The following is an 11,901-nucleotide window of genomic DNA, read 5'->3' as shown; positions in this document are numbered from 1 at the left end:
CAGAGCCCCCCATGTTCTGGACTCAATTCTATTTTTCTAGCCTTCAGGCTGACTCCATCACCTGGAATACCCTTCCTTCCTTCATCTTCACCTGGCTAACTCCTAAATTCCTTAAAGTTTATTTCAAATAACCACTTTCCATCACAAAGCCTTTTTTATGGGCTTGGGGACAAGGGGGACCCTAAACTGCGTATGAGCCTTCCTTTGAACTCCTATAGCACTTTATGAACACCTTCATTTCAATGCTTACCAGAGTTTGCCTTGTACAATAATAACCTTAGGGTATTCTATGCTTCTTAAACTTTTCCATTAGAAGTGCAGCCAATTACACAGAAAAATGAACAGATAACCCCAAGGCTATCTGTCTCACTCAAACACACACACACACACACACACACACAAACTGCCTGGAAATTTTTGATAAGAATTTTTCAGTGTTATTAGTATTAGGCTGTTTTTAATATTAAAATGCCGTGCTTTTTGCCTGACACTCCAGATGTGTCTATTTAATCTTGAGAGGATTTAGAGTACACACTGTGAAAACCCTATCCAAACGCCCACTAAACTAAGCTTTCTATGGCAGAATCTGCTATACTACATATAAGTAAAACTAACAGAGTACCTGCATTACCCTGTGAAACTAATACAGGACCATCTACAAACAGATGCTCAAAATACATTGTTGAGCTATGACTCAGGATAGGTTAGCAAGCGTTAATCGGATTTACTAAATATTTACCATGTACCTAGACCTGTGCTGTTTCAAGGAGCTTAGTCTCCATGGGATGACCCTGAACAAGTAAAATACTGTACCTAAGAATTAAATCATGGAATGTAAAACCATCTGTGTTCTGCACAACTCAGTCTCTCCATTCCACACACCAAAGGACACACTGGAATAGCGTTGAGTAACACTTTAAAGCCCACTCTGACCTCCCATTATTTTCTGGAGACTGAAATTTTTCTGCTTACACTGCGCAAAGCTTAATTTTCCCCATCCGAAAATAAAAGGTTTACATCCTTTTGCTCTCCAGTTTGAAGCTCAGCAAAGCCTCCTGGGCGCGGGGCGGTGGAGCTGAAGGCGGCCTGACCCCACCACCAAAGGTGCAAAAACCCCACAGCTAGCAGTGCCGCCCCCGTCATTCCCCACGGACTTCCAATTGGTCCTTGTGGCTCATTCTCTTTCCAGATTGGCGTTCCCGCTTGCCCGTCGCCTCCATAGAACCCACCTTTAGCCAGCAACGATTGGTAGCTCGTTACGTCAGTGCTCCAGCCACCCCACTCTCATTGGCTGCTATTGGAAGGGGCGGCCGCAACGTCACAGGCAAGGGCCGCCATTTTGACTGAGCAACCCTAGTGACAGGAGCTGAAGAAGCAGCGCAGGTTGTCCCGCGTCCCCTCCCCCTTCCCTTCTCCGGTTACTTCCCGGGCCCCCTACAGTCCGCAGTCCCGGTCCCGCCATGTCCCAGAAACAGGAAGAGGAGAACCCTGCGGAGGAGACCGGCGAGGAGAAGCAGGTGAAATGGAGGGGGTGCGGGCGGTCGACCTGGGGGCTACCGAGATGGGGCGGTCTCCCGCCAGTGCGGATTGGTCGCCATGGTCTCAGGCACTGCAGGGGTTGGCCGCTTCTTGCGTCATGCAGGGTGAGCGTCTACGCGGCCTCCTGCTTTGGCGCTGGTTGGTTGGGTGGATTGTCAGTCAATACTGTACCCTTCCTGATTGGCTAGTAGACCTACCGCTCAACGCATTGAAGCTGTGCTATAATTGGCCGAGCCTGGGCGCGGGGCGGGTGTTTGGAAAGACTAGGGGGAATGAAAGGGGGCTGGCTGGTGGTCCCGGGATGAGATGTGTGTTATTGGTTAGTAGGGTTAAAATGACCCAGCAAATAGACAGGGACCGCATTCTAAATCATCAGAAAGATATAAATCGAGGTAAAGACGTTTAAAAAGGCCCAACACTGGGGGAAGGGAGAAGAGTAATTATTATGATGGCTTGTTTAAGGCGACAACTTTCTCAAGAGACCTATTTTGACGGTTGGAGGTGGTCTGCTGTCCACCTTCAGTGAGGACCGAACAAGACTGAACTAGAGTTCCAACCAGAATAAAGAGGGTTAAACCTAGAAAAGAAGCTGAGAGAGTCATGACAAGAAAAACGCCCCCGTATTCCCCCCAGACTCCCAAGGTGGGGGCGCTTAGTTCACCCACAATTCTGAGATGAATTGGGGGGGTTGTATTTGATTTATAACATTTAGTGCTGAACTCAGGGGTTCATGAAATATACTTGGTGTTATATGTGAGCCGGATTTTCAAGGGAAGGAAATATAATTCCACTGAAAATTCAGAGCCAGATACTGACTTGAAGTCCTTTTTTAAGTCACTGAAGAGAAGTGTAACGGGGCCCACAAAAAGGAAGAAGACAGTAGCAAAACAGTAAGAGCCCCTGCAAGCTAATTGAGCTCTTGGCATGTTCCCCAAACTTCCATCACTTGACCCACTAGGGAAGGTGATTTTTTGGCAAAGCTGATAGGTAAATACTAGTGGGTAAAAACTAGTGAGCCTAGTGTATCTTCATTTTTCTGAGGTTAAAAAGTCATTTTTAATCTCTTGTCACCTTCCTACTACAAGATTTATGGAAATGCTGAAGCAATGCTGTCCCCTCACTAAGGTGGAGATTTCTGGGGAAGGCCACATAGCTAGCCTCCTCCACCGAGAGACTTATCAGATGACTAGTTTAAGAGGGAACATCTCAGCAGAGTTATCTCCTTTGCTTTCCCATTTGGCCTGTACTGTGTTAGGAACAGCCAGAGAACTTTCCTACTCACCTTGTGTCACCAGAAGCCCTGCTAGCTCTTCTCCTTTGTCTTTCCTAGTTCCTGTTTTGTATTATGTGTAGGCATTAAAGTATTATATTTAGGTATTACCTTGACTCAATACTCACAGGTCACCGGGGTGGTTCCCTGGGTGTACTGTGAGAAACAACTTACTTATCTTTTTCTTCTCACGATACAGTCATCTAGAGCTTTAGGGATTTGAACAAAGGTCTAGCTTTATTTAAGAGCAGAGTGGAGACAGCATATTTACAAATAGGTAGATCTCCAGGAAAAGATGATAGTATAAAAGTTATCAGATATTAGAAGAGCTTGCTTCTCAGTGTTTAATTTTATTGGCCCATTTGTTTCCTCCAGGACACACAGGAGAAAGAAGGTATTCTCCCTGAGAGAGCCGAGGAGGCAAAGCTAAAGGCCAAATATCCAAGCCTAGGACAAAAGCCTGGAGGCTCCGACTTCCTCATGAAGAGACTTCAGAAAGGGGTATGGGGCACAGTCTCTTACGCTCTTACTTTAGAGCCAAAGGGGGCCTTAGGGATGAGATCTGTGGAAGTTCTACTGAATACTGATCTGGAAGTTTTATTGTTGGACAGTAGTAGACAAGAATTAAAAACTTGTAAAAAGCAAGACAAATATTGTAAATCCCTGATATGGTATCAGTTATCTTTTGATTTCCCACATAGGAAATTAAGGCTTAATGTAGGGGCATTTGGGTATGGGGTTGGGGAAATAAGAGAAGGATGTTAGAGTCTGGATTGCTGACAGCCTCCAGACCTTTGCCTGTTTGGATGATGGGAGTTTTAGGACTGCAAATTTAGCATTAGAGCTAAATTTGGGGCTGCATCATTTCAGGAAAAGATCAAACCATCTGTCCTACAGATTTTCTCAACTTGACATGAGTCATAGATTTCTTCAGAGCCTTGTGGTTAGCACCAGTCATTCACTCCCTGAAGAGACTTACTTTTCCTGTCCAGAGTGGTCCTTCTCACCAAGGGACAGTCTTACCTTCATAGCCATCCAGCTCCTGATCAGATTTCTCAGTCTCCAGAGGTACCTAAAGCTGACTGAGGGATTGTAAATCATTAACCTGAAGTGCATTTCTCTGTGTGGATGAAATGGAGAGGGAAACAGATTCCTGGGGAGAATCCTATTTATTGAGTCTTAGTCACAGATGATGGTGTGATGCTGATTTGCAGTTTACCTTGCTGTAGGCAAGGCAGGCGTGGGCAGGCTGTCACAGCCACAGAACATGTGTGGGAGTGGTGGAAATCAGAGGAAAGTACATTATCCTCATGAACAAGCTCAGTTTCTATTCATGGTCTGAGAGAATAATTTTTAATTTTGAGGTTGTTAGCTTAAGGTTGATCTCCTGCTGTTAGCTCCAGATTGACCCTTCTATATATCTTACTCATTTCTGTTTCCCCAGCACCAAGCTGGTGCACCAAGAGGCTAATAGGCCCTCAGTAAGCCTTTGTGAATAACGTCAGTAATTTGGTTGAACCATCCTATACTCATGGAGCTACAAAAACATGTGGGTACAAAGGATATATACTCTAGCTGGGAAACTGCTTACCTACCTGAAAAAGTCAGAATACATTGGGAAGAAGACATAAGGAAGTGTAATTAATGCTCAGCTATGTATGCGTGAGCCTAATCAAAAAAAGACTTGAAAGATCTGAGTTTGAATGAAGGTTTATAATGGATGTGAGTCTCCTTGCTTTTGAGGAAGATCAGAGCTCCTCACTTACCTAAACATCTCTCTTGTCTCTTAGCAAAAGTACTTTGACTCAGGAGACTACAACATGGCCAAAGCCAAGATGAAGAATAAGCAGCTGCCAAGTGCAGGCCCAGACAAGAATTTGGTGACTGGTGACCACATCCCCACCCCCCAGGACCTGCCCCAGAGAAAGTCCTCGCTCGTCACCAGCAAGCTTGCGGGGTAACCTGGGCCCCCCTTCTCCCCCTTCCTCACCCACTGGACGTTTATATGTCTGAGGCCGGGATAGAATGGGCACCTAGTTCTGTCTTCTCAGCTTGCTAGCCAGAAATGACCGTGCTGCTCCTGGGGCTGCTGAGAAGGTGGTGTGGGCTGAAGAGGGGTGCTGAGTCCATTATCTTTGGTTAAATTGAGATTTCCACACCCTCATGGTAACCCAGGTAGGGGCTCAGAAGTAGGAGACTAGGATTGGATAATGCTGCAAACTCTTTTCCTTTATACGAGAAACTGGGGAGATGTGATTTCTCCTTGTGGAAGAGAATATCCCAAAATTCGTTAGGCTAAGCCTTGGGAATAACATGGCAGGTTTAATGTTCCAAGGCTAATCTGACCTGGTTGGGAAAGGTAGACTGAATGGGATCCGTCTGCTGTGCTTCTAAGTGTTTTGTCCCTTGGGCTGCTGTTGCTTCATGTTTCCATTATGGCAGATTCAGAGAATCCTCCCAGAGGAAAACTGATCTGCTTGCCTAAAACAACAATGCCCACTTAATCTCCTTTACTCGGTCAGTTTGCCCTGGCTCTTAATATAAAGATTGGAGGATATTATTCATGTAAAATGGGCGCCTTCTCTCTCTCTTCCCGCATGTCGCTTCTGAAAGTGTCATGGGACAGTGGAAAGAGCACTGGGTTAGGAGTCAGGATGTCTGGGTTCGGGTTCCACTCAGTCTAGGCAGAACTGATGCGCAGCCTTGGTCAAGTCATTCAGCGTCTCTGGATTTCTATTTCCTCATCTGTGAAGTAGAGTTGAACATAGATAAGATGGATTCTGATTCTAAGTCCTGGAAACACTCTGTGCCATTCATTGTAAAACCAAAACTGAGGAAGGCCCATGGGTGAGCCTTTAGAGGGGAACCATTGGAGGACGACAGGGGGAGAGAAACAGAGACTTGGGGGTTATAAATTCAGGCGAGGGGGCCTCATAAGTATCATGGTCTTGAGGGTCAAGAAAAAAACTGCGAAGCTAGCCATGAAGACTTCTTGCCACTGCCCCGCCTGCTTTCCTGGCCTGCAGTCTGGGCCTCTGCTGCTAAAAAGCTGCTCTGGCAGCCAGGCTATGGGCCTGAAGAAACATGCTGAGTCATGCACGTGTGGAGTGCCACATTTCAGGTGTTACCAGATGCCAGGTGTATTGCTAGGGAGACAGGAAGGAAAGGGATGAACTGAGTGAGCCTCCAGGGCTTGGTGCTGCTGCGGGGCCGGAGCAGCAGGTTCTTGGGAGATGATTCGCCTCAGAGGAAGCTGGGGAGGGTGGTTAGGGAGAAAGAGGAGGAACACTGAAAGTTCGCTGCCTCCTTAGAGCTCTGTAGCCTTGCTCCTGCTCAGTGAGAAGCAGTGATGCTGATCGTGAACCAGGTGGAGGAAGGGGGCTACAGGTGACCAGCATCCTCAATCTAGTATCTCTAGCTTGGCCTGAATCTCACTGACTGCAGTCGGCTGGTTATGACAGGGTGGGCCAGGGTAAGAACTAGCTGTTCACGAGAGGAGGATTCTGTAATCCTCTCTCACCCTCTCCCCTCACAAATTCTGATGTGCCACACATCAGGCCCAATGAGAGTGACTGCTGAGCTTGCAGATGCGCACGTGGGGGCACGGGCTTTGTCTGCGTCTTTCCTGACCATTCACTTTGCAGGCCGTCATTCAGATAGGATAGGAAAAAGGTGGTGAGGAAGGAATGGAGAGAGCAGGATCCCATGGTCCCCTGGCCCCCAGAGTCCTTGACTGTCACCTGTAATTGTATATAACTTGTGTTTCTTGCTCCATTTTCGTGCTGTCTTCCTTAGTCTACAGTCCATGTGGGAAGGGGAAAATGCCGAACATCCTTGTATAGTTTCCTCAACTGTCCCAGACATGTTGTACATAGATATGTCATGTTATTATATATATAAATATATATATAATTTTGTACGTTTTCTTCATCTCTGATCTTCTCGAATTTTGTACTTTTTTCTTTTCTGTCTGAGCTGCTTTCTCTAAATCGGTCAGTTTGAGTCCTCAAGACTGAAGTCACAGGGAGTCTGGTTTTTAGGAAAGAATAGAAGAAATAGGGAAATCAGAAAAATTGGTCTCTCCACCTGGTCACCTTCGAGGCTACGAAAACAAAGAAGCTGTGTTCTCTATCTGCCACCTGTTTCCACAGCATGAAGTAGATAGCTTCCATGATGAAGAAGGGTCATTTCAAAATCCAGATCCAAATTGCTTTGATTAAACCTGGATTATTAAGTCCACTCAAAACAACAAGTGTGTTGTCTGGCCCTGACCTCCATACAGTTACTACCCTATCGCTGTGGGCCCCCAGTCAGTTTCCGCTCCTGCAAGCGGCTCTGGCCGTGCCTCCGACACCGCGCCTGCTCTGAGCCAGGCAGCTTACCACCTCTTTAAAACTCCAGTAATTTTGATCTTGTCTAAAGAATTTTTTTTCTTTGTTTTCATGGGGGTCTTCAGAAAGATCAGAGAACACTTTGTTTGGTAGATCAGATAAGACTGAAGTTCTCTTTTTTTTTTTTCAACAACTCTGTGGATAGGATTGAGGTATGCGCCAGGCAGCCCTAATGACTGTTGAGTGTGGAAGCGTGATGGGGTAGAGACTGGGATGGAACTTAGGATTTTATCCCTTATTACTTGACAGTGTTTTCTTTTTCTTCTTCTGTGTTCATCCACAGTGGCCAAGTTGAATGATGCTGCCCGGGGCTCCGCCAGATCCTGAGACGCTGCCCCCCTGGGTCCTGTGCTGGCTCCTGCCCCTCCCTGCTTTTGCAGCCAGGGGTCAGGAGGTGGCTCGGGCGCGGGCTGGAGAGGCAGAAGCCCCTGCCCGTCGGTGTCCCAGCGCATGGAGCCCCTTGGGCTGAGCACCAAGACCTTGAACTGTTTTTGTTTTTCCTTTTTTTTCCAAATAATTGTTGGGAGAAATCTCAGTGAAATCCTGGGGGTGGGAGTCGGGGTGGGGATGGGGGCTTTGAGAGGGTGGAGTGGGAGATTTGGAATATGAATTAGGGCTTGTAGTTGATAAAAACATTCCTGACTGTCCTCCTTCTGAACCATGTGGCTGGTATGGGGTGGATGTGAGGGGGAGGACATGGAATAGACTAAAGGTGAGGGGTCAAATTCAGCTCTGTAGAAGAATGCCTTGTTTGCTTGGATGTGGCTGGGGACCTGGTGTCAGATAAAAGAAACTGTCCATCTAAATGTGAAAGGTGCCAATGGCTCCTTTGGCTCTGCAGAACAAGCTGAGGACTCAATGTCAATTGTTGATTAAAAAGAAAAAGTGCTATCCTTGAAATAGATTTGCTGTGGGAAGTACAGTGAGTGTGGGGAAAGGGGCCATGAGCATGGGGAGCCCCACAGAGCCCAGGGGGCTTTTTCAGTATTCGAAATAAAAAACAACCAAAAAAAGAAGACCCACAAAAAAAAAAAAAAACCAACTTAGAAATACTCTGAAGCAGTTGGTGTGTTTTATTGGGGTTTGGGGAAAGGGAAGAAAACAAGTGAAGAACCACTCAGGGAAGAAGCTGGTGTGGGGTCCTGAGTTTCTAGGAACAAGGCCTCTTCATACGGGGTGCGTCTGGGTTCCCCGTTTCCATCGTTTAGGGAGAGGGAGCATGCAGAACAGGACTCTTCCCGACCCAGATCCGTGCCTTTGTTTCTGTAGCTAGTGCAGAAGATGCAGCAGCCTGAGGTTCTGACTCACAAAAAGAGGGATCTGAGGTCTTGGATCTAACTGGTTTATTGATACCTAAAGCTTAGTCCAGGCTAAGCAAAACAGGAAACTCAATCTTCCTTCTCCCTTTCAATCTTTTTTCCTTCACAAGTTCTCATGTCTTTGAAGGAGAAATGTGACCTCTGATAAGCCAAAAGGAACTCAAACCTTTCTGCTCATGGCCAGCAGGAGGCAGAGCCACTTCTTTCCTCATGATGTCCTACCCATCACTGGAATCCTGCCACTGAAAGAAGGTTAAAACTACTAGTGAATGTAATACACAAAAGAAACTTTACCAAAGGGGAAGCAGACTCACACTTGTCTCCTCTCACACACACCAATCTGCCACATGTGAAGACTGAAACTGCTTTGCCCATTTGCCCAGGTTTGATTAGGAGAGTTTATCGTGGTGTTTTCCCAAATGTGACTGGCTTCTCAAATGAGTGTGCATCAAAGAGGATAAGCGAGGTCCAGGAGACGCAGGTATTCTAGAGAGACCTCCATCTTGATGAGGGGGAGGAGCACTTCTCAGCAAGAGAAGGAACGTTATTCTCAGTTCTAACTTTCTCTCTCTGCTTAATCAGAAACTTCCCATACAAGTTTTCAGCTACTCAGGATGTTACTGATTTGCTCTCTTCTGATTTAGCCAGGAGACTGATACCTCCTAACCATCAGCCTTTCTGAACAGCATGCTAGGCGCTGAGTGGGCCAGGTGGTTTGGAGATGTCATAAAGAAAGGCATTCCCTACCTTTGTGGGGCTTACTGTCTAACTGGAAGGAAATTTATGAAAAAGTTCATGTACTTCAAAAGGTATAAACTCCAATCTTAAAGCTAGGAGACAGACAGAGACATCTTTATTGTGACACAGTTAGTGAGCCTTCTCAACCTTATTCCCCTTAAACCAGTCCCATGATTTCTTTCTTGAGCATGTCATCCCAGTTTATGTTTGCCAGGTGGACACATCTGGGGAATGAGGTCCGCGAGGCTCGGTGTGGGGTCATTCAGTTAGTGCGATTTTGTTTTAATATACAGGTAAGGTAGTTGACATACAGAAATTAGTTACGTTTAAGGTTGCAATACTGGTTTACTGAAGAACTTGAGTTAGTATCTAGACTTCTACATGATTTTTCTATTATTCTTGGCTTCCTGGTCCTTAATTTTAAGCTGTAGCCTTAGGAATCCTGGGGGTGCCAAGAAATGTTTGTGGCTCTCTCTGGTTCAGTTTAAAACTTGCCATTCCTTTTCCTCCACTCGCATCCTGTAGAGCTGGCCAATCAGGGAAGACTGACGCTGCGGTACTTCAAACAGCTGTCCCTGCCTGTTGTTTTAGCGACGTGCTTTCTGAAATCTTTATTCCGAAGAGTGGAGTCAAGGGTTCTTCCCCACCTCCAGCATGGTCGAGTGATAATTGTGCTGACAAGCCTCTCAGCTGAGCCATCTGATAAGCAGAGTGGCAGGGATGAAGTCACCATTAGTAGTGTTCAGCAGCATTTATTTTAAGCTGATGTGGCCTGGGCATAGAAAACAAAGGCAAAAGAAAAATAGCTTGGAAAATTGCCTTTGAGGATATCTACAGCCAGCCACCAGCACCCGCACAAGCAGCCCTCGCATGCTTGGTGCCCTCTGCTGGGCCTTGAGGGAGGTTAATGAGAAAAGGAAAAACCTCTTCCCTTGGGAAGTGAAGACATGATAATGATGTACAAATAAAAGCAAATTAATGTAGTTCTAAGCAGAATTCCACAAGCTAAGGGAAGGAGGGGCAGCAGGTGAGTTGTTAGCTGAATTTTCTTAGAGATGAGTGACTTATTAATAAAAAGAAGATGAGACTGCCCACGGGGGGGGGGGTGTGTAGCTCAAGTGGCAGAGCACATGCTTAGCATGCAGGAGGCCCTGGATTCAGTCCCCAGTACCTCCATCTAAAAAATAAAATAAAAACCTAATTACCTCCAACCCCCCCAAAAGTAAACTAATTAAAATATTTAAAAATTAAAAATAAATACTTATTAAAAAAAAAAAGATGAGACCTCCCATGCTTGGGCAGCAATATTTTAATTCACAAATAATTACTGAACTCTAACTTTGTGGTTGGAAATATTAGCTGATGTTGGGCAGATAAACAGTATAAGAGATGGTCTCTGCCCTGGGAGGCCTGAAGTGTCATCGAGACAACACTAATACGTATGGTGCAGGACAGCACGTCATTAGTCAGGCAGTGGTAAAAATCCCGAGAAGGGAAAATTTAAACGGTTGGAATCATCAGGTAAATATTAGTGGAGGAAATGGAAATTGAGCTGGGCGTTGAAAGATGTGTACTATTAAATAGTGTAGTTCAATTATTAATGAATAAGTGCCCACAATATGGCAGGCATTGTGCTAAATGTGAACGATACGTGGGTGCTTCTTCCAAGGAGACTACACTCTGGAGGGGAAACTACACGTGAGTTAAACTTGCAGCAGTAGAAGCCTAGCTACATAGAGGAATAAAGACAAGTGTTTAATAATAATTGGCTGTGCATCAAAGCCCATTGCTAGAGGCTTAACTCACATCCTCTCACTTAGTCCTCACAAGTCAATGGAGGGGGCTGTCTTAGTATGGCCATTATACACGTGAGAAAACTAAAACTGTAGCCTTTCGAAGTCACACCGCTCCTGAGAGTGGAGGCAGGATGCACCGCCTGCGGGGGGGGGGGGGGGATGGTCAGAAAAGGTTTCATGGAGTAAATTCTGAAGGATGAACAGAATTTCTCCAGAAAAGTAAGGTGAGAAAGTGCATTTTGGTAGAGAGACCAACACTAGAGATGGGTGAGGCCGCGTGGAATCTGGGGTTAGCGCAGTAACCGTTAATCAGGTGAGTCGTGGGGAGTGGCTGGAGGCTAGGCCAGGAAGGAAGACAGGAGGACATGGCCGGCAGGCAGGCGGAGGAGCCACTGAGGGGTCACAGAGAAGTCTGGTCAGTTCTGTGTTTTAGATGGGTCACTGCCAGGTCCCGTGGAGAAGGGATTTAAAGGTGATAAGAGTTAGTGATGGACTGGTTTTAGTGTCAAGTTGCCTGGTTTTAAATCCTGGTTTTGATTGATTTTGATAACTCAGGATAAGTTTCTTAAACTCTTCGCTTCAGTTTACTTACTTTGTAAAATAGGAATGATGTAGGACCTACCATAGAGGATTGTTGTGATGATTAACAAGATGAGGCATGTTAAGCCCTTACTTCAGGGACTACGACAGCGTGTAAGACGTGCTTCGTACCCTCAGGGCTTACAGACTATAGAGGGGCTATAATAAAGATAGGAAGACTGACAGTGAGAATGCAAGGATTCAGTGCTATGATGTGGGGAAGCACAAAATGCTTGGGAAGCACAGAGTAGGGGCAGTCACCTCATTTG

General features: G+C 45.9%; 1 protein-coding gene across 1 annotated transcript; it reads left to right on the top strand.

Moving 5' to 3' along the window:
- The first annotated feature begins 1,320 nt into the window (after positions 1 to 1,320).
- ENSA (endosulfine alpha) lies at positions 1,321 to 8,104 on the top strand. Its single transcript, XM_010958476.3, has 4 exons — positions 1,321 to 1,517; positions 3,185 to 3,310; positions 4,600 to 4,766; positions 7,484 to 8,104. The coding sequence occupies exons 1-4, from the start codon at positions 1,461 to 1,463 to the stop codon at positions 7,497 to 7,499; spliced, it is 366 nt and encodes a 121-aa protein (XP_010956778.1). The 5' UTR covers positions 1,321 to 1,460; the 3' UTR covers positions 7,500 to 8,104.
- The last annotated feature ends 3,797 nt before the right edge of the window (positions 8,105 to 11,901 follow it).

This window comes from Camelus bactrianus, chromosome 21, assembly GCF_048773025.1.
Source record: "Camelus bactrianus isolate YW-2024 breed Bactrian camel chromosome 21, ASM4877302v1, whole genome shotgun sequence".
Classification (NCBI taxonomy): Eukaryota; Metazoa; Chordata; class Mammalia; order Artiodactyla; family Camelidae; genus Camelus; species Camelus bactrianus.
This window is presented reverse-complemented; position numbering and strand designations above follow the sequence as displayed.

What these genes read in the sequence shown, in the direction of transcription:
- ENSA (XM_010958476.3), top strand. Translation starts at nt 1,461, where the DNA reads ATGTCCCAGAAACAGGAAGAGGAGAACCCTGCGGAGGAGACCGGCGAG. An exon ending in AGACCGGCGAGGAGAAGCAG is followed by an intron (nt 1,518 to 3,184) that starts GTGAAATGGAGG and finishes TGTTTCCTCCAG; the next exon opens with GACACACAGGAGAAAGAAGG. An exon ending in TGAAGAGACTTCAGAAAGGG is followed by an intron (nt 3,311 to 4,599) that starts GTATGGGGCACA and finishes CTTGTCTCTTAG; the next exon opens with CAAAAGTACTTTGACTCAGG.